This window comes from Schistocerca americana, chromosome X (genome assembly GCF_021461395.2).
Source record: "Schistocerca americana isolate TAMUIC-IGC-003095 chromosome X, iqSchAmer2.1, whole genome shotgun sequence".
NCBI lineage: Eukaryota > Metazoa > Arthropoda > Insecta > Orthoptera > Acrididae > Schistocerca > Schistocerca americana.
The window spans coordinates 444,101,926-444,128,815 of record NC_060130.1 but is presented as its reverse complement, the minus strand read 5'-3'; the positions used below and the strand labels follow the sequence as shown (position 1 = coordinate 444,128,815).

Below are 26,890 nucleotides of genomic sequence, written 5' to 3'. Positions count from 1 at the left end.
ATGCTCTGAATATTTGCTGTCATAGACTGGAGAGATCACGTGACATGAGCTATGACTACAAAAGTGCATTTCAATCTCAATTTCAATGTGTTGTTTCGAACCTATACTTTTGTAATACAAGTACAAAAATATGCAGTGTATTGTAATATGAAAATTGCAGTGTAAATGTTGCTGCACATAACAGATCTTTCCATGTGCACGCGCGCCCACACACACACACACACACACACACACACACACACACACACACACACACACACACCACTGTTTCAGCAACTTGCCGTGTGTAAACTGAAATCTCACAGGATGAGAGAGAGAATTTTTGGTGATTCTGTAAGCCTCAGCTGACTCACTGATATTGCACCTTTGATGGGGATGAGGCAAACTAACCATGTACTTTCACATGTCAACATTGTTTCAAGTTTCCTTATGGTAGGCCTTAGCTTATCAATGGCCTCTCTAGTCACACACGAGTGGTAGCATTTGTGGGTATATACATGTACATTTACGTATGTATTCTGCAAGCCACCATAAGTTGTGTGGTGTAAGGTATCCTGTACCACAACTAGTCGTTTCCTTTCCTGTTCCACTCTCAGATAGAGCAAGGGAAAAAACAACTGCCTATGTGCCTACATATGAGCCATAATTTCTTTTATCTTATCTCCGTTGTCCCTGCGTGAAATGTATGTTGGCGGCAGTAGGATCATTCTGCAGTCAGCTTCAAATGCCGGTTCTCTAGACTTTCTCAGTAGTGGTCATTGAAATGAATGTTTTCCCTCCAGGGATTCCCACCTGAGCCCCCAAAGCATATCCATAACACTTGCATGCTTATCAAACCTACCGGTAACAAATCTAGCAGCTTGTCTCTGAATTGCTTCAATGACTTCTTTCAGTCAGACTTGGTGCAGATCCAAAACACTCAAGCAGTACTCAAGAGTAGGTTGCACTAACATTCTATATGCACTCTCCTTTACAGATGAACCACACTTTCCTAAAATTATCCCAGTAAACTGCTGTTGACCATTCGCCTTCCCTACCACAATCCTCCCATGCTCGTTCCATTTCATATTGCTTTGCAACATTATGGCCAGATATTTAAGTAAAGTGACTGTGTCAAGCAGGACCTTATTAATGCTGCAACCAAACATTATGGGTTCCTAAATATTATGTAATCGTAAAAACTTACTACTTATACACTCTTCTACACGTCTCTCAAATTTTGGTTTCTCTGTGTTAAAACTTTTACACCCATTTCAGTGTACATTACAAGAGTATAGTACTTGTTTAATAGAACAGGTTACGTGTTTTGCTTGAAATATAATCAGTTTCTGGTTTTTAGGAAATTATTTATTTTAGTAGTTTTTTGGAGGAAGAAATTTACTAGATGCGCTACCTGACAAAAGAAGTGTAATGCCAAAAAGACATTGTCAGTGTAACTTTGTATATGTACAAACCACTGGAAGGTATGTAAATGATTAGAGTTTCAACGACCTAAGACTGGCAGGTCAGCCACCAGTGTGTGCTGGTGTTGTTTGGGTTTTGTGATTGTACTGGGCCTGGTAATGTATATAAGGGATGTGAACAGCATCAGATGTGAGAGCACTGTGAAGGTCATGAAGATGCTGCGCACTTCTGTGAGACAGCATTATCCACATCTGACTGACTTTGAAAGGGGCCTCATTAAGGGTCTCCAATTGGCCAGCTAGTCAGATGTATCCAGATTTGCGGAACACTCAAATGTGACCGTGGCCTGATGTTAGACTACATGGAATTGTGAGGGCAGACATACTCTTCGTCAAGGTTTCAGTCAACCATGTGTGACCACCACAAGGGAGAATCACCATATGTGCACTGAGAACATCATAACCTCTTCACGTCTGCATCTGCCATGAACACAAAAGGCTGCATTGAAAGTGGTGCCATGACCAGGTACCATGGACTGCTGATGAATGACATTGCACTGTGTTCAGTTCTGAATCGCGGTTCTACCCTGTCCTCAGTGGCCATCGTCCATTGGGTATGACATCAGGTCACAGCTGGTAGTGATGGAGGGAACTCTGATGGCACATCCTGCATCCTTGTGTGTTACCCTCATGCAACAGTATCATGGTTCCAATTTCAACAGGATGATACTTGTCCACACATGGAATGTGCCTCTCTGAACTGTCTGCATGATGTTAAGTTAATCCTGTAGCAAACAAAATCCTCCGATCTGTCCCTTATAACACATTGAGGGACCTTTTCAGATATCTGCTCCATCCCAGTATCAGTATCAAGGATATCAAGGACCAGAGACAATAGTTGTGTTGCCCAACTTGCCTCAGGAGAGGATAAAATGACTTTATCATACCCTTCCGAACCAAATCAGTGCATACATACAGACCAGAGGGTTTGCAACATCATTCTAATAAATGGGCCAAGTTCTTCACAAATTTGACTCAGTTTTGTAATTGTTGAAATAACATTACATACTTGAATGAGATTTTCACTCTGCAGCAGAGTGTGCATTGATACGAAACATCCTGGCAGATTAAAACTGTGTGCTGGACCGAGACTCAAACTCGGGACTTTCGCCTACCATGAGCAAGTGCTCTACAGACTGTGCTACCCAAACATGACTCACAACACATTCTCACATAAGCTCTCCTGCGAGCAAAAGTCCCCAGTTAGAGTCTCGGTCCGGCACACAGTTTTAACATGACATACTATCTCAACGCATAAAGTTTCTTGTCATGTCAAGTCAGCCTCACCTAATGGATGTTTTAACTTTTTTTGGCAAGCAGCTTAACTGTTTTTGGCAGGCAATTTATTTATCATGTCTCCTCTCTCTTCCCTCCCCTCCCCTAGCCCTATCCCCCCATGAATCTAGGACATTATGTGTGTGTGGGGGGGTGGGGGATCTTGTTTGTGTCAACAATACATATAACCATACTACAGGTGCAACTATATCAGAGGGGTATCTGCGGGGAAGCCGCACTAACGTGGGGTCCGTGAAGAGGGGCACTGGTGTTTTTCAGTATTTCCAGAGATAATGTCTTGATGACTGATCTAGCCTTGTAACAGCCAGTGGAACCATGGTATGTTAGTACCGCGGACTGCTGAAAGGAGGGAGAAGCTACAGCCATTACATTTCCCAATGATGTGCAGCTCTATTGTATGGTTTTATGATGATGGAATCCACTTGGAGGTAAAATAGTTCCCCATTCATATCTTCAGGTGGGGACTGCTCAAAAGGATGTTGTCATTAGAAAAAACAAAACTTGCTTTGTACGGGTCGTTGTGTAGAATATTGGAGCATTTATTTGGGATTGTAGGTTTTTTAGAACTTGAAAAGGGAAATACATAGGTTTGCAGTCCGATTTAGTGGCAATTTGTGAGGTGAAAACAGGACATCTGGCTAGTCAAGTAAGGGGATGTACACATATCAAGTGGTAAACTGTAATAAATTATTTACAGAAGTGAGAAACAGAAGCAGATTAATTCGTGTTGTACCTGAGTATTGTCATAAGTTTACCAAGCATAAATGAAACTTTACCAAATAATAATAATTTCTAAAAGAAAATGTGATTTTTGTCATTTTACCTTTAAGATGCAGCAACCTCAGCTTCACATATATTGTATTATCATAGTTAATAAAGCAGTATCAATAACTTAAGTCCAGAGTAATAAAGTTATTGGTTAGTTAATAACATAAATATAGTCATTATTGAGATTAAAAAATTGATGTTATTGTGTGATCATCATTTTTTACAAATTGAGTGCCGAGGGGCTCCCCATATCTTTTTGAGCCAAAATTGCTCACAACTTTTTGTCAATGGAACCAAACTATACAACATGACAATGGAAAAAAATTGACCTTGCAAAATAACAGCCACCCTTGTAGACATGGACACCGAGTGCAGCAGATGATCCTTCTTGGCCCTTGCTACCATTTCCCTTAAGGGATACCATTATTTGCCATACATTCAAAATGCTCATGATTGACAGATCCTTATTCTTGTGTGGTTTGCTTCTCCCTGACACTGGTAACAGCAGCCTTCCCTTCTGGTGAATTGTCACACTAGCTCAGTTTCAATTTCAGTGGGAGACAGCACCACAAACCTAAGGGTAAGAGAGATGAGTGAAAAGTCTCAAGTTCTCCTGATGACAATATTAAAACATTACTGTACTAAAATTTTCAATGAGCAAAAATTATGAACTTCCATTGTATGTTTCACATACAAAACCTAGAGTACATTTTGCATGTATTTTGGCCTTTAATTGTTGTTTTTAATCTAGTTTGAGGTGCCTGTTAGCCTTCAGCTTTTTATTGGAGTTTATTCCTGTGATATAATTTCTCATCTAGAAATTCTGCGCTATTCATATCAATTTATTGCTTCATATTGGTGTTCATGAAATGATATAATAATTGTTTCTTGTTTCTCATTTCAGTTTGGTGCGATAGCAAAGTCCTTCTGTGTGCAAGGATTCATAAGACGCCTGTTTTCTGAAATAGGCACAATTGAAGAGCTACAAACAACACGTCAAGAGGAAGGGGACTCTCAAGAAAAACGTGACTTGCTTTCCGATTTGCAGTGTATGTTGTCTGATGGATATTTGAAACTGGGTCACTTGCTGCGAGAGAACTTGAATGTCTACAAGGAGTGTGTGCTAACAGCATTCTCATTAAACCCTACAGAGGATTTATACCACCATTTACATAGCCTTGCCTCTTTAAGTGGTAAATGTATTTCTGATGAAAATAAAAGTACAGAAATCGTAGAGCAGCCACCGGTTCAAGACTGCACCATTACAAAGCTACCTATTAATGAACACTTAGAAGAAACAAATGAAAGTAATTATGCCGGCAATACAGACTTTGCATATATGAATATGCCATCAACGTCATCTGCTGTGTTCCCTAAATATCAAATAAGGCCACAGACAAGGCATACAGCCTCACGTGGGGATATACCCATTGCCACTTCATCTTTAGTAACTGTAAGGTGCAGATTGAAAGAGGATAACAAGAGAGACTTGGGAGCATTGTATGCAATGAGTGGAAACCTATTTACTAGTGCGGAAAACTATGATCCCTATAGTGCCCCCAATCATGTGTTAGATGCAGGAGAATTCAAGTTCTCTAGAACTGTACTTCATGATTTAGTATCTGTGTTAAACAATCCACGAAACAAACAGCTTAGTTGGGCAGAGGGTTGGGCTCAGCTAAGCAGGAATTGTCTGGAATACTTAAGAAACAGAGAGACACGAAATTGCATGAAGGAACTGAAATTTCTGGAAATTGATTATGAGAAATACCGTGACTGGCCAAGATTGTGTGACTATGGAGGTATAGAGAAGGGATATGAACAGTGGGCAGATATCAGTAATGATTCAGAGCAACTTTGTATTACAAGTAATTACAAACATAGATCTTCAGAGTTAACTGTAGATTCCTGTATAGATTCGGCAACACAGGATAGTGTAGATACTGTATTTACATTAAAACCAGTCCGGAAACGAAAAGTGAAGAAACCTGGAAAATCCCCACAAAAAGGAAAGAGGGGAAGAAAAAGTACAAATGTCACACATAGCAGTGTTAAAAGTATTGTTTCACAAGGTCCCATAACTGGCTTCTCGGATTGCACTCAGGACAGCCAAATTGAGGAGAACAATGAAAGAAAGATTGCAGCAAAGATTTGTAAGGATAAATGTATTAGGAAGTTTACATACAGGAGGAAGAGGTGTAAGACTGTGGAAAAAATATCTACACTAGAAACAGACTGGCCACAGCAAACTGAGGTTAGAGGCAGTCTTAAAAAGACAGTTAATAAAAAGTTTACTAGGAAATCTAGCAAATGTTTGAAGCGTGTGAAAAGCTTAGAACATGCTTCTCCAATAGAAACAGACTGCACAAGTGATGAAGTGACATCTGTCGGACCAGATATCTGGAAAAGAGGTAATAATAATTTAGACAAAAATATGTATATGAAAAACCCTGAACTTTCCTTGTTAGAAGTAGATGAGGTACCAAATATTCAGGCTAGTACTTCAGTGAAGAGTTATAAGAAGAAATATGTTAAAAAGTCGCGCAAATCTAGAAAGCATTGGAAGAATTTGGTTGAAACAGACTGCTCACATTATAGTGACATTGATGAAAATAGTGTTTCTAAGGTTGCAACAAAGCGTCCCAAAAGAAAGTGTGTTAGAACATTGAAAAAATCTACCAAACGATTGAAAAATATGGAAGAGGATTCAGTTCTTGAAACTGACTGTACAAGTGATGAGGTGACCCACCTAAATTACCAGCCAGACGTTTATGTGAGTGAAGGTGAAAATGTTTCTGAAAGATCTATACATGTGCAGAATTTTGAAGACATTTCTATTGGATCAAATGGTGCTCAGAATAGTCGATATGAGATTAGAACTGCAGAAGATTCAGCAGGAAATGTTCTTGATAGGGGGCCATCCGAATATTGGAGTGCTTTCAATAAAATACCTGAGATGGATGCAGGTTGTACGCAAGGCAGTGAAGGTGGGCAAAGACCTGGGGTGGTGACTGCAACACAAACTATACAAAGAGAGAAGATTGCTAAATCCACAAAGCAAAGAAAAGATTTTGAAAAAGATTCTGTATTGTATTCAACATGGGGGCATAACACTCAAGCTGAAGAAGACATTGTTAGAAAGACTCAAACAAAGGCACAGAAGAGAAAGTCAGATAAAAGTGATGTCTGTACTAAGACTGTAGAAGAAAAAATTCTAGTGAATTCAGGTTGCAGGGTTGGTAGTTATGTTGATGGCAACTTGGAGGGAGTGCAAGGATCAAAGATTTGTGAGAGCCACAAAAGTGTAAGAACAAGTGGAAAATCTATTGCCGATATTAAGGATTTCCAAGGAAATTCTTTGTTGTTCTCAAATTACACACAAAAAAGTGTGGCTGAAGCTACTACTGTGGGAGAAATTGCAGCAAATACTTGTAAAAGGAAATATCTTGGGAAAGTAGAGCAACAGACAATGGGTGTTAAGAATTTTGATGTAAAATTATTGTCAGATAATCAAACTGAAGAAAGGAATTTGGTGGGTACCACATCCAAAACTCATCATAGAAAGTATGCAAAGAAGACTGAGAAACGTGCAGAACCTGTTATGGACTTTGAAGAAAAAGCTGTGTTAGACTTTGGAGGTGTTGCAGAGCCGTCCCTTGAAGGTTCTGCATTTTTTGCGTATGATTCAGACACACAAGATGAAAAGAGTGCTGCTAACGTATTTAACATGGAATGTGATGTGTTGAGGAAGAAAGAAGGTATTGTCAGAGGCCTTAAGAAGAAGAAATTACCTCCAGAGAAGATCACAGAAGTTTCTGCTTTCAGCAGTGCAGTACACCATCGTAACAATGATGACGTGGGACCACCTATTAGTTCTGTCTGTGAAACCGACTTTTCTTCACTTGGGAAGCAGGTAAATCCTCTTTCACCAAGTGTGGGGCAGCTGAATCCGGAACCATCTAGTGGGATACTATTTCATCCTGATTTAAATACACAGTCCTTTATCCCTCCATTTAAGAAGGCCAGTGAGCCAGAAGTTTTGCAGTCATTACGCAAATTCAGACCAAAAAGCACAAACAGATCATTAGAAGAAAGTATCTTTTCTCCAAATATGATTGGTGATGGAACGAGAATGTTGTTTCGTGAGGGTAAAATTTATTATACTGAATTCGCACCAATGTTAAGTACACTGAACCTTAATCCACATGTTGTACTTGAAGATATAGCAACAGTTTTGAATTCAAGAGAATGTGGTGGACCATTTGATACATCTCAGCAGACAAAAAACTCTAATGTGTTTTCTGAAAAAAACAGTAGCAGTTCTAAGAAGAGTCATAGTACAAAATTTACAACACCACCACAGTCCAAGAAAACATATAGCTCCTGCACTGGACTAAAAAAAAAGCCCAATCGTAAACTGACTGACAGGGAAATACTTGCCAATAGTGTTCCTGGTTTAAATAGTCTTGAAATGATTGTGCCTCCATTCCAGGAGCCAACAGTGCAAGTTGTTCAGTTGCCAAGAAACCATCCTTCAGGTAATGCATCAAATAATGAAACTAGTTCACTTCCTACTAAAGTGAACCAAAAAATTGAGAACAGCTCCAACACCAGTGGAACAAGTCACATAGAAGCAGCCTCAACATCTGTATCTCAAGATCCAGCTTCACAGCAGTCACAAGTTACAATAAACTCTGAAGAAAACAGAACCTCTCAGAATTTGCCATCCAGTTTCTCAGCTCAAAGTAACTCATTAGCATCACATAATGAAAAACAAAGAAGTTCGCAGCTAGAAGTGAAATACTTAACAAAAGCAAGTGACGTTAATGAAATATTACGCAGTACGCTTACAGACTGCTCATCCCAGAGTCCACCGACATCTGCTGTTGCACCATCACTAAATTCATCAGGACCTGTTAAACATAAAGTTAAATCGCAAAGTGAAGTGAAGTATCTAACAACAACAAGTGAAGTAAACGAAGTACTTCGTAGTGTAATTGCAGAAAACAGTCAGGGTCCGATGTCCAATTCGACACATATCATGGGATTGGTGAAGCAGAAGCCTAACACCAGAGCGGAGGCGAGGTTACTTGCTGCATACGAAACAGCAAGAAGTATTACGGCAAAGAAAGCCACAGAAGGTAGTACATCTCTAGGAGGAAGAGGCAGTATACTGAGCACACTGCAGGTTCCACCTTCCAAAGGAGTTGTTGATATTAATATGCTTTCCAGTCTTATTTCTTCTGGCACTCACCGATACTTGGAAAATTACCCTTCCAAAAGGGAATCTTCTAAACCCCCAACAAAGTTAAATTCACGCTCACAGGCCTCAAGAGTTTGTGTATCTTCTTGTGATAGCTCTCGTGCACATAATCTGCAAAACCCTATGCAGAACTCGGCCATCATCAGAAGTGCACACACTGCTCAGTCAGATGAGCAAATCCCTGAACGGATGTCTGTCCTTGAGGAAAGGTTAAAAAAAAGTTCTGTTGCTAGTGTAGCTGTTAAGTGTGATACTACTAACCAAAGTGAAACACCAGTTTGTGCTTCACAGGTTGCAACTTTACCAAAATTTCAACAAGCATTTGGAAAGTCTATATATAATCAGACAGGCAGCAGTGGCAGTGGTGCTGGTGGCGGTGGCAGCAACAGCAACAGCAGTACCAGCAGCAACAGCAACAACAACAACAGCAACAGCAGCAGCAAAAACAACAACAACAACAACAACAATAGCAGCAGCGGGGGTGGTGGCAGTGATGGGAATGGTGGAGGTCGTGGTGGTGGTGGGGGTAGCAACAGTGGTGGCGGCGGCGGCGGCGGTGGTGGCGGCGGTGGTGGTGGCGGCGGCGGTGGTGGCGGTAGTAGTGGAGGCAGCAGTGGTGGAGGCGGCGGCGGTGGAGGAGGCAGCAGCAGTGGTGGAGGAGGCAGCAGCAGTGGTGGAGGCGGCAGCAGCAGCAGTGGTGGTGGCAGCAGCAGCAGCAGTGGTGGTGGTGGTGGTGGTGGAGGTGGAAGTGGGGGTGGTGGTGGGAGTGGCGGGGGTGGTGGTGGAGGAACTGGCAATGGAAATAGTGGAAGCACTGGTAGCAACAATGGTGGCAGAGGCCACTGCAGCAGCAGCAGCAGCAGCAACAACAACAAGAACAACAATGGCAGCAGCAGCAGCAGTAGTAACAACTGTAGCAGCAGTGGCAGCACCAACAGCAGTAGTAGTCGCTGTAATGGCAGTGGCACCAACAACAGTGCTGTAGAAAATGGAGCTAGTGAGCCTGCTACCACTGTATCAAACACAGAAGATGTACATAGTACTCATGGCATTGCTGGAGGCTCGCAGAAAAGTGATTCAGAGCTGCAGTCCATACCCAAATCATCAGTAAGTACACTTCATTCAAAGGCAGTACAGACAACAAGCATTAGTACTTTGGTGTCACTTTCAAATCCAGTTTCATCAGCTTTGCAAGCTGACTCTCTAAATGTCTTGATGACTACAGCTCTACACCTTAATACAGCATCTGTTCCTCATGAAGGTTCTTTGCAAAAGTCACTTGCTACCACATTTAAAAGGGCAACTAGATCATCTGTCCAAGCAGGACAGTGCCCGTCGTATGACATGCACCGTACAAATGCCTCTGCTGTTACAGACAACCCTATATCTGGAAGTTTAGATGGGATATCTAGTCATACCTCAGATAGTAACAATGTGACACACAAAAATTCTCTGCCAGTCTCCCGGTCGTCTCAGGTACCGACCACAACTGATAGTACCAGTGCTCCTACACAAAATCCAGTAGTTGCTGTCACCAAAGATAGTATTATTAGAAGTAATAAGAATGCATTACTGGCTGCTGCGCTGCAATCAACCACACCTCTTAGACGATCTTCTGTGAATAGTGGTACGTCTTCCAGTTTGACCAGTAACATAGAACAAGCTGCCAACATGTGCATTGCTGAAAGCTCTTCTTCAGAAGATGAAGCGACAGATGTTGGAACTCAGACTCATATTTCTTCAGTACAGCAGACCCAGAGACTATCTGTTAATGAACTTCGCAAGACTACTTCAAAACCTTTGTTGCAAACATCTCACAATTTAAGACCTGTGCTGCATATTCCCAACAGTACTCTTGTTGGAGCAGCTAATGTTACTGAATTAACCAATTCAGTTTCATCACCTTTAAGACAGCAGCAGATTGTCCATTCTTTGTTAGGTCCTAGTTCCTCTGCTGTCACAAGGCTTCCACCGCAGAATGTGGCAGCAACTGATGCGTTAATAAGCCACAGTGCAATCGAGCCATCTGTAAGCTCAACAACACTGGAACAGCTGAGAGAATTTGAGTCTGTTTTAGAGCAAGTTACAAACACGTCACAAATGAAGGAGCGGAGCACTGCTGTGACTCAGAATCAGCCGGACCTAATTAATGAAGATCTTCTTTCTCAGTCATCAAGCACGGTTGAAACGTCTTCGGATTTCCCAAGTGCACCAAATGATGGTTCATTCTCACAAGATTCTTATCCATCAACTACAATTACAACCCCACCAAGAGTTGGTATAACTTTTGTTGCTCAGTCTCCACTTCGATCGTCTGCTGGAACGAGTGGAAAGATTGCATCTCCTGTAGTTGTAGTTACCAGTTACTGTCAGCCAGTTACATCACCAGCTTTAAGTGTGACTTCACAGAGTTCTTCTAGTCCTTGTGTGACACCTGCACCAAATCCTTCCATATCAAATGGAAAACCACCACCAAAATCCTCAAAATCCAAAACTAAATCTGTTAAGTCAAGCCCGTCAACAACAAATTCTAAATCTTCACCAGTTCCTAAACCACAGCAGAAACCTCAAGAAGATGAAGTTACGGCTCAGCGTATTTATGCAATACTTGATGAATATGCAGAACAGCTTAGAAATTCTCCAGATTTGAATAACAAACCTGCACCTCGCAGAAGGTCAAATCCACCTACCAACCCAAGCCAGTCTTCAAAGCGAAAGAAGTCTTCCCAAAACAAATCAAAACTTCTTGGGCAGCAGTCATCTTCATCAGCACCTGACATGAGTCCTGGCACAGATGATCCAAGAACTATGGGAAGTGAAGATAGTTCTAGTGGTATAATGCAGCTTTCTCATATTCAGGATTCACCAGCTTCATCTGCCCAAGCAAGTGATGAACCAGCAAGTTTAAGATCTACTTCCACAGAAGCATCTTCCGAATCCTGCAAGCCAGTTGTGTCGGAATCGGGTGAAAATCAAGACTCTCGCCAACAACCACGTTTAATTTTTGCTGAAGCAACAGGTCGTCAGGGAAGAGCAGTATCTGTTCAGGATGACATTCAGTCTGCTGAGGTTGCTGTCTCTGGTAGTGCAACTGTTGTTGCAGGAAAATCAGTAATGGTGGGAAGCACAGCAGTACCATTGTATGTGCCAGGAAATGTCCGTCAGGTGTTTCTACCTGTGACTCCAGGATTGGCTGCACATGTTCAAGGTCGACCAATGGTTGTATCAAAAGGATCAAAATTTATAAGAGTTCATCAGGTAACAGTCCCAGCTGGACCACTTCACCTCCACCAAGTGCCGGTCGTGGTGCGCCAGATGTGCGTCAATAAGCAGTCATCAACTGTTGGTGCTTCAGTATCTGTACTGACCCAGCCATCTGTCAAACAGGTTAAGCGTCCACCTGCAAATACTTCTCCAGAAGCTTTATCAGGAGGATTGGCACAGGCTTCTGTTCTACACCAGTTAAGCAGTCAGCAGCAAACATCTGTTTCTGATGTATCTTCCAGTGCTACTCAAAGCTTATCTTTTCCAGAGTCGAGTCTGGATAGTGTAGGCACTGCTATTGCAGACACTGTTATAAAAACTGAACCTAATGATGATACCTCATCAGTTTCAGAAGGCCATATAATGTGCGAAGGTAGTCAGAACAGCCTACTTGAGACAATAACATCTGCTGCTAATGATGCTACTGCTCTAACGTCTCCAGCAACTACGTCTTCTGGTGTCATAGCTACCACTACTTCTTCAGGACCAGGTGTAAACATTTCCAGTGTTATTTCAGCACCTGAAGATAAACTGTATCAAAGCTCTGAACACAGCACAGTAAATGTGAAAGTAGAACCTCCAGATCTGTCTAATAACAGTAATGAAGAGCAGAATGAAGAAAACCAGCTGTGCAACAATCACGAAGAAAGATCTGTTTTTCGACGAACATATGCAATTGTAATTAATCCACCAATCGATGTGCAGAATTCACGAGTAAATAGGACTATGCAACGTTTGAATATTGGCTTTACCAGACATTCCACAGTAACTTCCAGGAATGGTAACCAACCAGAAGCACTGAACAAAGATTTTGCATCAAGCAGAAAGCCTCTTAAGACGGAAGCTGATAGTATGCTTAATTCTGAATCTGAGAGTTCTGAATATCATTCGGATAATGCTCTTGCAACACAACTTAATCATTTCTCAAAACACAGTGGCAGCTTGACAGAAAATGGTGAATCTGGACATTCTGTGAACAGTGTGTTGAACTGTCCACTACCTTCAACATTGCCAGATTCAACATACCATTTGAGGAAATTGGGTAAAAGCAGAGAAAGCAGCCAGCCAGCTGGAGGATTCCAGAGCTCTACTCAAAATACAATTTGCACAAGTACGTACAATGTTGACATAAACTGCATGTTATGAAGTTATTGTTGCTAGAGATGGACATTGCAGAGTTCATGATACTTTTGACTTATGAAGTCATTTTTTGTTTGCACTCTCATTCTCTGGAGATAGTCATTTAGAGATAGTTCTTCACAATAGGTGATGCGAGTGTTAGTATACTATTTAGTTGAGTTTTCACTTCATTCTTATTCACAGAAGTATAAACACCTGAAACTGCTTTAGTTTTGTCCCTGATTTCAAGCTGCCTAGTAGATGTTACTTGTTCACAATTTGTAAATCTTAAAAATTCAAAACATAGTATTCAGTGCAGTATCATTTGCAGTTTAAAAAATATAAGGAGAGTTTATTTTGTTTGCCTAGCATTCATTGTGATTTAGCGTATTGAAATTGTAGATATGACAGTTAACCTTTCTCTTTGTCATTTGAATGTTGCATCAATCAGAACCAAATCAGATTTATAGTGCAATTTCTCTATTTCCTGTTTGGCACCTTTTTTCTCTGATACAATTTTTAAAAAATTCTCCTTTGCAGTAAATTGTGAATTATGTATGTAGATACTAAAATATAGTAATGTATTGCTTTCTATTATCTGCATAAGATACACAGGCTTTCTACACTTCGTATGTGTTTTGTGTTTCAGGTCCATTAGATGTGTTTCCAACTGAAAGTGCAACTAGCATTCTAGAAGACTGCCCACCAAGAACTATAGAGGAGAATGGTTGTAGTGACAGTTTATCATCTTCTGAACCAAGTTTAACACATACACTACTTTGTCGCAGAAACTCTCAGAGCCCTCAGAAGGTAAGCTTACAATCTGAAGTGGGAAGGAAAATAAGTTCATGTGATAAGAATGGACCAGCTGATATTGAGCTGAATGCAGCAGTTGAACACATTGTGTCTGAAAGTTCCAAAAGTGCAAATGATCAGACACAAGGAAAAGAAGTTGGTGCGTCAAGTGAAGCTCAGCTAGATTACTGCAGCGGGCCGTATTCATCCATTAAAAGCCAACTGGACTATATTTCTGATGGACCTTATAGCATATCAAAGATTGATGGCTGTGATACCCCATGGCGTTTTGTTCCGCTTATAAGAAAGGTTAAAGTAGCTATACAACCAGTAACATTAAAAAAGGATACAGAAGAAAGTGAACCACTTGTTAGGAATATCCATCTTTCAACTAATTTGCCAGAAGTGGAAGATACAGCAAATGAACAGCGTGACTATCTAACAGATTCCAAGCTGGCTACAGTTAATAGGAAGGCAAATGTGAGTTCGACTGTTCTTACAACTTTCCGGAAAAATGATATTCCCAGTACACGAGTAGATAAAAGTCAAGTGAGTGACAGGATACAGCAGAAAATAGCTAGAGTTGAGAGAGAGTTAAAACTTCAGAAAAGTCTGTCTGAAGAATGTGAAGATTTAGGTGTTGATGAGCCAAGTACAAGTGATCTATTTCCTGAAGCAGATCTGTTATTGGATACGAATTCGTCACCACCCTTTGATCAGACACTGCAGGATACAGCTTGTGGTCATTGTGTTGATGGTACAGAAACTTACTCTAATTCAGCTTTTAAACCCCTTGAATACTCTTCCAGTAGTCAGGATGATTCTCAGAACAGTTGTATTTCTTCTGATATTCATGAATCAAACAACAGATTTCGGCAAGGAAAGAAACGTAAACGTAGTGTCAATATTCCTAATTTTGATTGGAAGTATACAGAAAGAAAAACTTTTTGTCACGACATTGTCAGTAAAATATGTCAGAGTTCCCGTGAAACATCCAGCATTTACCATAGTGGAAATACTATAATAAAAGGTACGGGCAGTGGAATCGGATCACGATCGTTGGAGGATACTAGTGGAGGTTTCAGAGACACTCTGTCAGATAGTGCACCAAGTAGCAGATTAAAACACTCTAGTCCAGGAACAGATGCTATCTTGCCTGATGTCAGCACCTGTAATACAAAAGAAGTGTCTGATAATTTAATGAAGGATGCAGTTTGTGGAAAGAAGTTAGAAGGACCATTGCAGCAAACCCATCCATCCAACAGTTGCATGAAAAGTCAAACAGTTACCACTGTGAACAGTAAAGGAGATATGGTCGCAAGTGCCAGTGATAGCACTTTTTGTAGCTCAAGTGAAGACAGTGTCACAATGTTGGATACGTTCTCAACAAGTATGATAGTATCATCTCTAGATGTAACAATTCCCTCTCCTCTCCCCACATTGCCATCTGTCATACAGTCTAATGATAATTCCCAGGAACCACTTCCATCTGCAACGGGAACTCAGAAGTACTCGAATACATACAGTAAGAGGCCCTCGTGTGAACAGGGCAGTAGTAAGCTACTGAAGCGTGCTCGTCTAAACCAGTCTGAACAGTATTATAATGAACATATAGATTCTCAGGAACGATGGGAGTCATCTAGTTCACAAGAGAAAGTTTGCGCTGATGATGAAGATTCAGGATCTCGTAGCAGGTCAGAAGAACAACCAAATTCTGATGTTGATGTTTTAGATATAAGCAATGATGCATTTTCATCATCACCGAGATTCCCCTCCTTAAATATTACAAATAGCACAGGTTCAAGTTCACAGTGTAATGAATCTATAATCAAGACATTTGAGTTGAATGGGATTGATAGAATTTCACTTTCAAGTGCTAGTATACAAGAGAAGCGGATATCTGCAAGGAAACTTGCTGATCATAGTGATTCTGAATGCCACTCCTTAGACATCAAGAATAGCAGAAATGTGGAACACGATCATTTCTGTCATAAACAAAGTGTAATACATATAAATTCTTCAAAGACGAGAGCTTCGCAGCGTGGTCATCTGAAGAGAGGCTGTCCATGCTGTTCACTTTCATCTCGCTCATCTAAGAAGAAGATGGAAGAGAAACCAGGAAAGAAAGGACCTTTGGGAAAGCAAACAATAAAAGGTTCCTTGCCAAAGAAGAGATAGTTGATTTTAAAAACTCATGTAAATAGTTGTAAATTCTGTGAAGATTTGTATTTGTTTTCTCATTGGGTGCGACAGTCACAGATAGTGAACTGAAAAACTGCCACAGTGTTTGTATAGAATTGCTTTTGCATATCTTATGTAAATAAGTGAGATAGATCCTAATACATGTTCATGAAGCATGAAACACAAAGCCATATTCTTTTTAAACTTTTATTGTTTGCATTCCCAATGTTCTGAGTCAGATATGCAGTAATTATTCATCCTTAACCTCAGTTTAAGCTAGTCAATTTTCCTGTTAATCTGAGGTACTCAGTATCACTTTCTGCACTGTTAGTACAAATTTTTATGGTTAACCATGCTTATTCAGTCTTTCAGCAAAGCAGTTGTGTGTTTTCTTGAAATTGGTATGTGAGAAACTGCTTGGAGATGCAAATATTCAATATGTTATTTTACATTCTTTTATTTTGCATTTGATAAATATGTTGTGAGCTAAATTGATGTTAGCTGTAAGTTGTGTGTGTGTGTGTGTGTGTGTGTGTGTGTGTGTGTGTGTGTGTGTGTTACTCATGTTATAGAGTTGTGACAATTTGTGGATGTGAGAAGATATTAGTATTTTTTTATTAAATTTGATTTAATGAGTAATGGGGAAAGTCCTTGCATTCCTGTATATTAATCATTATATAATCGCCTGATGTGTTGAAATTTGTGAGGTCACTGTTAGAGAAATGGAAACAGAATTGAAGTATGGTTAAATGATATTTGTACAATTACCTTACAATATTAGGTATGGCTTGTATCAGTATTTTATTTTATTAATTTATTTCATATTTGAAAGAGATTTATGTATTCAGACATTGTATAAATGAAGCTTTATTAAACATCTCAGATTTTCCCACGAAGAGAGAAATCTCTTCACTGTAATACAGTGTGTCACGTCAGTTAAAAGCTACACTTTTAAGATGATTTGTCTCTTTCTGACGGTGTACCTTAAGTTTATGAAAAGAATTCGTAATTGAAATGAAACATTTCAAAAGTAGTATCCAGCTGTAATAATTTTCATACACACATTATGCTGAAAACGCACAGTTAATTTCCAAGAGGAGGTGTGGTTTGATAATTTAAGTGAGGAATTTGTGTTGTGTGTACTATAGAAAATACTTTTAAAAAGTTTCCCAAACATAACATTCATCAAGTGCATTGTTTAGTATAATAACGGGATTGAATTTTGTTAAACATTGTCGCTCCATATAGATTTACCTGATTTTTTTACTGCGATGCAAAAGGCAAAGTATTTATTAGTTGAGCAACTATTATTTAACATGGAATATTTGTACAAATTTGCCACCTCATTCTTATGTTGTCGTTTTTCTGTGTGCCTGTTATGTACTAAGAGATTATTCTTCCCCTACAGATAAACCTAAAGATAAACAAAAAGTACAACTCTCTCTCTCTCTCTCTCTCTCTCTCTCTCTCTCTCTCTCTCTCTCTCCTCTTTGTCATGTGGTTGCTTTCTTTTTGTTTTTGTTGTGTGATTGTCCATCCCCTCAGCTATCTTCTTACCTCTTTCTCCACTTATTCTTCCCTCTGAAAGAAGAGAATCAGTCCAAAACAGCTCTGTAAATTATTAAATATTACTTACACAGTCACAGTGGCATTATTATTTCTAAAATTATTACTTGTGTTTTCATTTGAGTTAAATATGATTAACAAGTTTACTCGGTAAATCTTGTAGATTATTAATTGGATTTTGTAAACAACCTACTAAATGCACTGGAAGATTCCACGAGAGAACTACCATAACCATAATTTGGAAGTATTATCCATAGTATTAGGCAATCTTCATAATTATAAAACCTGAAGTACAGCAAATGATTTCAGTTGCAAGTTACATGTTGTACATTGATTTTATTTCATATTAAAAATTTATTATTAGTATTGATGTGCATAGTGAAGTTAATTTCCATGCACTTATATATAGTGCCAACGTTGTAGTAAAACATGCTCAGAAGAAAGTACTTCTAGGTGTACTGTTTTATTTTGTCTCGAATCACGTAAAAATATGTCCATAGTGACAATGAAAAGAGACCTAGGCCTATGAAGTGCTTACAGTTAACCTGCAGAAAAAGTTAGTAACAACGAGGTGTGTGTAAAATCTGCTCAAGAAGATAGTGTGTGTGTGTGTGTGTGTGTGTGTGTGTGTGTGTGTGTGTGTTGGGGGGGGGGGGGGGGGGGATGCATCAGTGCAATATTGAGACAAGTTCCTCGTCTCATGAATGTGAATTTCCTATCACCCTAATATACTGTTTTCCAAAATTTCTGAAGTCTCGTGAGGATATCAGAGAAATGTTTTCGTGATGATATTAGAAAATTACTGAAATTATCAGCCTGTTATGATTGTGATTTAAATATGTTTTATTTACTGTGAAAGTGCCAGTTGAGAGGTCCGTGAAACTTTCTGACAGCTTAAAACTGTGTTCCGGATCAAAACTAGAACCCGGGACCTTTGCCTTTTGCAGGCAAGTGCTCAACCACCTGAGCTCCCCAGGCACGACTCATAACTCATCCCCACAGCTTTACTTCTGCCAGTACCTCATCTCCTACCTTCCAAATTTCACAGTTCTCCTGTGAAACTTGAGGGACTAGTACTCGTGGAAGAAAGAATATTGCAGAGACATTGCTTAGCTACAGTCTGGGGCATGTTTACAGAATGAAATTTTCACTCTGCAGTAGAGTACGTACTGATATGACACTTTCTATCAGATTAAAATTGTGTGGTGGACCAAGACTTGAACTCTGGACAATTGCCTTTCGTGAGCAGGTGCTTTGTAGAGCACTTGCCTGCGAAAGGCAAAGGTCCCGAGTTGAAGTCTCAGTCCAGCATACAGTTTTAACCTGCTCCGCAGAGTGAAAATTTCATTGTGGAAATATCCCCCAGGCTTGTGACTAAGCCATGTCTCCACAGTATCCTTTCTTCCAGAAGTGCAAGTTTTGCAGGAGAACTCCCGTGAAGTTTGGAAGGTAGGAGATGAGGTACTGGTGGAAGTAAAGCTGTGGGCACGGGTCATGTGTCGTGCTTTGGTTTCTCAGTTGGTTGAGCACTTGCCTGCGAAAGGCAAGGTTTCAGAGTTCGAATCTCGGTCCGGCACAGTTTTAATCTGCCAAGAAGTTTCATGTCAGAAAAAACTCTCACTGCTGTGGAGTGAAAATTTTATTCTGAAAAGGTCATTGTTTAATTCCTTGAAAGACTGTTGTTCAAGCATGTCTTACTCTTCAGCAATTAAATTTCAGAAGAAAATGTAATATTTAGCAGACAGTTAGATCATTCATCACCTAAATGACAAAAGGCAACCACTGTGTTCATACCTTTACACAGTGTGTTCCAGAAATTCCATCATGAAGGAGAGTTACAGATTATGGAACCAGTACTCGCCTTAGACCAATGCAAGTTCCCCCCCCCCTCTCCGCGCCTGATTTGTTCATACCACCTCCACTTTGTAGTAATCATAAAGGAGTGCAACCTTTTTTCAGATTTGTAACCAATGAAGTATTTAAGTGACATATACTCACCATTAATATCCAGTGCTGTGTCTGTATTTATTTTAAAAATTACACATAGGTTGGGCATACAGTTACATGCACAAACAAATTTTAATGTGAGTTAGTGAGTCGTAGAGAAAAAGAGAGAGTGAGAGACAAATAAAATTAAGATTTCTGAACAAAGTGCAATAAAATGTGGAAAGGAATATTATACAGCAGCTTGGGAGATATGCACTGATGGTGACCATATCGCTGTACCTAATATTGGAGGAGGAATTGGTTGTATATTACTCATTAATTCCACATCGATTTTTAATGTATGATTGCATTGTTTGTAGACACTTGTGAATGTTGATTTAGTGTGACCACTAAAATAAATGGATCACAGTTTTTCTGTAGTTTTAATTAAAATTATTTCCTACATTAAAATGGCGGGCTGTTCAGAATCATGCCTTAAAGATGCCTGACTATCTGGCACAGTTATGGGACAGTATACTCCAGATACAGTGAGAATAAGGAGTCTTATTCCTCAGTAATATAAGTAGGAAGGCAATGTACAATCACAGTTTACAAGAAGTTGGAAGCTGAACTTACAGAGTACACTGTAAAGTTTGTGAAAACTTAACACCATGTCCAGGCCATCTCATTTTGCAGAACACTAATATTATGATTTTACATATTTTCAGTGCCTAAGATGAAATTTCATTTATAATGCTATGGTATAACAACGTGTATGAAGATGTAAACAAAATGAGAGTGGAGAAATTAAAAGAATTTGTGTGTTAACAGTATGTAGATATTAATACAGGTATACGCACCATCTTTTATTGTAAATTAGAAAATTTGCATCATTAGAGCATTGTCAAAAAGTCAAAGATGATTTTCTGTTATTTTTATTGTATGCCTGTGAAAAACGTTGTTATGTTGTCCTTGTATGGCCTCCTAAGATGTCAGCAGAAGGTAAGCATCACTGTCAGTGTGGCAGCACACACAAAATGGTGATAAAATTTTTCCACAACATACCATAGACATGTGAGGGTATTTTGAAAGTGTTTATGACCTGCCCACCCCACCCCCCACCCCCGCCCCTCTGCCCATCCCTGCTGAAATTGTGATTTGAGTAACCTCATTCATCCCCATGAATAATTTATCGTTATTGTGTCAGAATGAGAATTTCAGACATAATGGTGCCTAAATCTAGCATGCCTTTGTACAGTTTGTGCATTGTGAACAACACAGTATTTTATTCTCATTGAAAGAAAGAAATATGTTCATCTAGCTCTTCATGTGATTTTTGGATGTGAGAAACCAACTGCATAAATTTCAGTCCAGTGTTAAATGTTTCATGTGTGTGTATTTTTATTGGTATCAAGCATCACGTATTGATAATTTGTACTGTCTGTTGATAACAATTGCACATTTGTGGGCAGTGCTGTTTTTGCTCTGCAGAGTACCTAACATATAACTCTAGTTCTCTTGTAAATATTTACAGAAAATTGTTGTTTGTCAGTCTATCTTTTCCAGTTGTGATGAGAGAGGTACTTACTATTATTTTCAGGGAAAATATTCATATGTCCTCTGATGAAGGAGGATAATAGCAGTGGGTTACACACTGTTACGTTTTTCAAATTACACCATCAGGCCAATATTATTTGTTTTGTGTATTATGGAATTTATTGGTTTCCTAACTACAAAAATAGATTTTTGAGTATCTTGGAGGACCATCCTTAATGCACGCAAGACGCTTTGCAAAAAAAATGTGGTCGTTCCCCATTTTGCTTACGAAGGTTGTGATTTAACGAGTATTCACCGAGAGATTAGTTACTGACAAGGATCTCATTTGAGCAGTAAGAAAGTAGCGTTGAGGTAGGTATTAGCCTACATCCGACATATGTTATAGCTGCTTTGTGATGTCGCTTATTATTTTTCTTCTGTCCCTCCCTCCCTCCCACCCTAAAAAAAGGCCCCCCCTCTCCCTTTCTCTGCCTTGTTTTATTTAAAACACTGTGAAATAAATGTTTCTCAAAAGCATTTGTAATTTTTATATTTTATTTGGTCTGCTTGCTGTTAGACTGTATCCCAATCTTACACCACATGTTGCTGAGTTGTTCAGACTCTAGTTGCAAAACAAGTCCAGCTCATACTCACTAATATTTCAGTGAAGTAAAGTGTTCAGCTATTTCCACACGTTTTACATAGGGTATGTTTATATCCAAAAAGCCAAAAATTTGTCTGCGATTGAACTTTCACGTGTGTGTGTGTGTGTGTGTGTGTGTGTGTGTGTGTGTGTGTGTGTGTGCGCGCGCGCGTGCGTGCGTGTGTGCGTGTGTGCGCGCGCGCTGGCGCGTGCCCGTAAGGGGGGTGGGGGTTAGGGGGGAGAGAGAGTGGAGAGTAGTTGTTTTCAGTGTTTTGTTTTGTTTTGTTTTGTTTGTGTTGTTTTGTTTTGATTCCGTGCAAATAAACTGTGACATGGTAGTAAGACTTGGTAACCAAGAGCCAGAGGAACATATTGCTTGTATGTTATCCACAGGAAATTTTGAAATTATAATATCATATAAAACAAACTGTGTAAATGTGAATACAAATATTGTTGTAATGTTTTTAAAGAAATATGCAGGTAGAGACTTCATTGCAAGCAGAAGGAAATTTGAGATTAGATTTTTAACTTGCAGTTAAACTTTCATGCAGCAGCTTCCATCAGAATGTTAATGTTTTCTATGTTTAAGTAAAGGACGTGGGAAACAAGCTGTCAGAGGTGTTTTGTAATTTAGATCCATTTCATACTTGCAGTAATAATGTACACATAATATTCCTATGATTAAAAGACAGATTTATTTGAAATATTTGTCTCATGTATGTTGTATTATTTTCATTTTCTTGCACTTTATGTTGCCAGTTTTTGCTGTGGAGAAGCCAAAGAATTTTTAAATTGCATATTTGATGAGTTTGAAAGTAACAATGAAAGAGAAAACAAACTGTACATGTAAAATGACTATTCGTAACAGTTAATGATAGTAATAAAAATATATGTGCCAGTATTATAATGCAGTAGCTAACTTATTTTTTAAAGTTGTGCCACCGTTGTGGTAATGTTGAATAAAAGTAGTTTCTCTAACAACTGACAAATTATTCTTGTGGAATGTCATGACTGCTTTCAAAAGAGCTTTAGGTCCTTGTTAAATGATCCTTTGGGCAAAGTAGCCTACATAATAGTGAACAATGTAGCTAACTCATAGATTCAGCAGTTTCCCCAGATCTTGGTAGAAACATATATCTTTGTTATTTTTATTTTTTTATTTATAAGAGTTATTTTACCCACATTGATAGTTCCTTCATGTACTTATTTAAAAAAATTGTGCTTAATCTTGTGTATACGATGAAAAATAATTGAGTGACTGTATAGTCTTACCTTCTCATATTTGTCTGTAAATGTGTACATTTTTTAACCATTTTTTGGTACAGTTTGTTTCTGCAACAATTTTATAGATGGATGTTAAATGTAAATTGAGTCTTCATTATTTTCGTATATGTAAATTTGTAACTTGTATATATCATTAGCAATGGTTTACAGAATTTAAAATGTCTGTTGAGCCATTGCATTTCAATTCCATATTATTTATGTTTTTGTGCAGTAACATAAAGTCGGAGTGTTCACTTAATGTACAGGTGCAGAAAGCACAGAAATTGTTTCTACTCATTAATATTTTGTACATTTTGTATGAAGCTGTGAACCTACTATCCAATTTCTCTTGTAAAATAAGAAAATATGTTGAATCCAGTAAACATTTGATACAGATATTTCCTTGTATTTTTTTTATCAAATCCATTAAATTACTTTAACATGAGGGTCTATCGGTACTTTTTAACAAAGTTACTGTGAAATGAGTAACTTTTATGACACAAGTGAGGTATGCAGATGTAATAAGTATTGGTATTTGTTAAATGATTTAAACTCACTCAGCTGTAGTAAGATTTTGCTGTGAATATTAAATCAATAGTCATTTTTATATAAAAATTGTTAACTGGACATAATTGCAGATCTCTTCTTGATAGTCCAGCCAGAAAATTCTTATGCTGAGGTACAACATTACAGAGAGCTACATTTTTGTAACATTAGTGATAGCTCTTGTGCATATATTGTGATTGTGTATTAGCTTTGTGTTGTACTCAGTATAGCATGTGGAAAACTTATGGAAAACTTACCCTGAAGTGATACCGTAACTTCCTCAACAGTGACTGAACGTCTCAGTCTGGTGCACTAGTGTGTATAAGATTCGGTGGCAGGAGAGTAAGTTTTTATTTGAACTCATTACCTGTAAACGGAGAGGTACTGGTAATGGCTTTTCCTGCTATATCATCACTTCACTCTGTTTTGTGTCGGTTGGCCAAAGTGATCTGTATAGAAGTTTCTGTTAAAATGGTTGTTTACATAAATGCTGTTTGAGGATTCCAGCACTTTCCATTTCACCTCTTGTAATTTTAAAAATACGTCATTTTTATGTCCTTTCTCATTACAGGGAATACAACAAAGTCACAGGGGCCCAGCTGTGGAAAGTAATGTGAATGTGAAACAATTGCCAAGTTCATTTTAGGAGAAATCCTTAGATCACCACAGTGCAAGCAATTTTCTTCTGCAAGGATTTACACGTTTGTTTTAATAGGTACATAATAATGTTGATTAATTTTGGTAGCTTGGGGAAGAGGTTATTGATGGACTACCCCCTTCATGTCACAGAGAAAAATCAATATTGATATGTTGGTTCCCATCCATTTCATTCCTTAAGTCCTGGTGACACAATTATCCACTGGCTTAGCTATAACTTTATTTTTGGGTCATACACTTAACACATCATATCATCATTTGTAATAATTCTGACACAAACTTGATCCCAGGGTATTATTCTCTCATGTCCATAACTGCATTGTAGCTAAACACATGAAACTATTTTCACAAACAAGTTCCCACATCTTATAAAAACTATGCACAGACCCCCCCCCCCCCCCCCCCCCCAACCCAAACTCTGTAAGGATGATTCTTTTATCTGTCTGTAGGATATTTGCCACTTTAGTTTTCAGCTTAAAACCATCAAGCTATTTTTGTGTTTCTCTTGTGAACTGGGACTATTCAGTGGATAAACATTACAGTTTTTCCTCTCTCCTATATTGAGATTTTGTTAACTGCAAACACCATGTACACTATTTTCTCCATGGTGTAAACGTTATGGCAGAATGTATACAGCCCTTGCTCTTGTTCAGATTTTTATTCTCATCAGTCATCCAAGACATCTATAACAAATTTCATTACTATCCACTGTGTTCCCATAATTCACATTTTTTTGCTAAGGATTCACTATGAGCAAACATGCAAGACATTCTAGCTTAACTTCCCTATGGGATATTTCCAACATATGCATTATCGGGAATGCCAGAGTGTCTGAGGAATCATTAACACACAGTTTTCTGATTTACAGTGCTACAAACACCTGAAAAGAAAGTATATCCTGTTCATAAGATACTTTAGAATGGATTATAAAAATTTACACCAATAAGCTGGAAAGAGATGTTTTGAAAATGCCTTACCACTTTTGGTTGAAACTTCCACCAGGAAAATGTGAATGGTTGGAGAGATTCCCCAGCAGGAAGCATATCAGAAAAAGCTGAGATAATTGAAACATATAAACAATCATGCGTTTTTCAGGCAAACAGATAAAATGGACTGCAAGGAGTTAATTGTACAACTTTATAGAATTAACGGAAACCTCAAAAAGTTCATATGTGAAACCAGATAACATTGAAATCATCTGTTTAATTTGTATTTTTAGTTAAATAAGGTAATTTGTGGTAGTAACACATGATAGTTATTTTGAATTCTGCTTTGCAGAGTTCATGGAACAGAGTTTGTCACAAAGTTGAGAGATGTAATAGATGCAAAGAAATATATCTGGAGGAAGTATGGAATAAATATATACCAGTAGATATAGTGACTAACCACTTGGAAGATTCAGTGCTGAAGTGGTGGTGTGGCCACATTCAGGTTTAGATTTTCCACCATTTTCCGTAAATCAATTAAGGTGAATGATGGGGCAGTTCCTTTGAAAGGAACACTCCTAGTTGCTCATCCCATCCATGTCCATAATGGTATCCAAAACCTCAACAAGTTGATATGTGACACCAGCTAACATTGAAATCATCTGTTTAGTTTGCTTTTTTAATTAAATATATAAGTTGATGGTAGAAACACACAGTATAATCATTTTGGATGACTATCCAATTCCATGATGCTCAGTTGCAGATTTCCTGTCAACCAACTTATTTGTTTTCTGAGCTTGTTCTCAGGCTCTAATGATTTTTTAGCTGCTGATGGTGTCAGTCAATTATTTAGTTAGTAGTTTCATGCCTCATGGATCATTTTGCACAATAAATCATGATGATGTGGAACAATCCATTTTACATTCACATCACACATTAATTTGTAAACGTGGCTTCATGCTGAAAGTTAGTAATTCCTACCCACCACTTTTTAAATGTTTCAATAATAGATATTCTTCTGTGGGATAGAAGGAGCTATCATGAAGAAACTTTTTCAGTTTCTTTTCAAATTTTACTTTTACTGTCTGACGACATTTAATATCGTTAGGTAATAGATCAAAACATTTTGTTGCAGCATTGTGCACCCCTTTTTGTGCTAAAGGTGATTGTAACGTGGAGTAATTAACATCATTTTTCCTTCTAGTATTATGTACGTAATTGTTCTTTTTGAACTGTAGTGGATAATTTATAAGAAACTTCATGAGGGAGTAAATATATTGTGAAGCAGTAGTCAGAATGTACAACTCCTTCAACAGATGTATACATGATGATCATGGGTAAGCACCACATATCCTTACAGCACATTGCTGGAGAATGAATGAAAGTATGCTACACATGTGAATTTACTGATTTGTTTCACCCTGATATCTGCAATGATTCTAAGTGTAAATGAGCCTGAACTAAGTTGTTTTAGGAGTTCCAAAATGTGCCTTTTCCAGTTCAAATTCTCATGAATATGGGCACCTAAGAATTTTGAAGTGTCCACTCTATTTATTATTTCATCATGTATCACCCTTATCAGTCAGTTATCTTGATGTGAGGAGGGTATAAAAGATGAAACACTCTCTCCATCTGAGCATGCCTCGGAAGGCAAAATTGTACCGACTGATCGCCACGA

The 26,890-nt window shown here is 38.6% G+C and overlaps 1 protein-coding gene across 1 annotated transcript in view; it reads left to right on the top strand.

Moving 5' to 3' along the window:
• LOC124556067 (serine-rich adhesin for platelets-like) overlaps positions 1 to 19,603 on the top strand; it is a 209,365-nt gene extending 189,762 nt beyond the window's left edge. Inside the window, exons 6-8 of the mRNA XM_047130096.1 lie at positions 4,432 to 9,291; positions 9,562 to 13,165; positions 13,823 to 19,603. Of these exons, the coding sequence (XP_046986052.1) occupies positions 4,432 to 9,291; positions 9,562 to 13,165; positions 13,823 to 16,146 (10,788 nt within the window). The 3' untranslated portion in view covers positions 16,147 to 19,603. The remainder of the gene's footprint in view (positions 1 to 4,431; positions 9,292 to 9,561; positions 13,166 to 13,822) is intronic.
• The last annotated feature ends 7,287 nt before the right edge of the window (positions 19,604 to 26,890 follow it).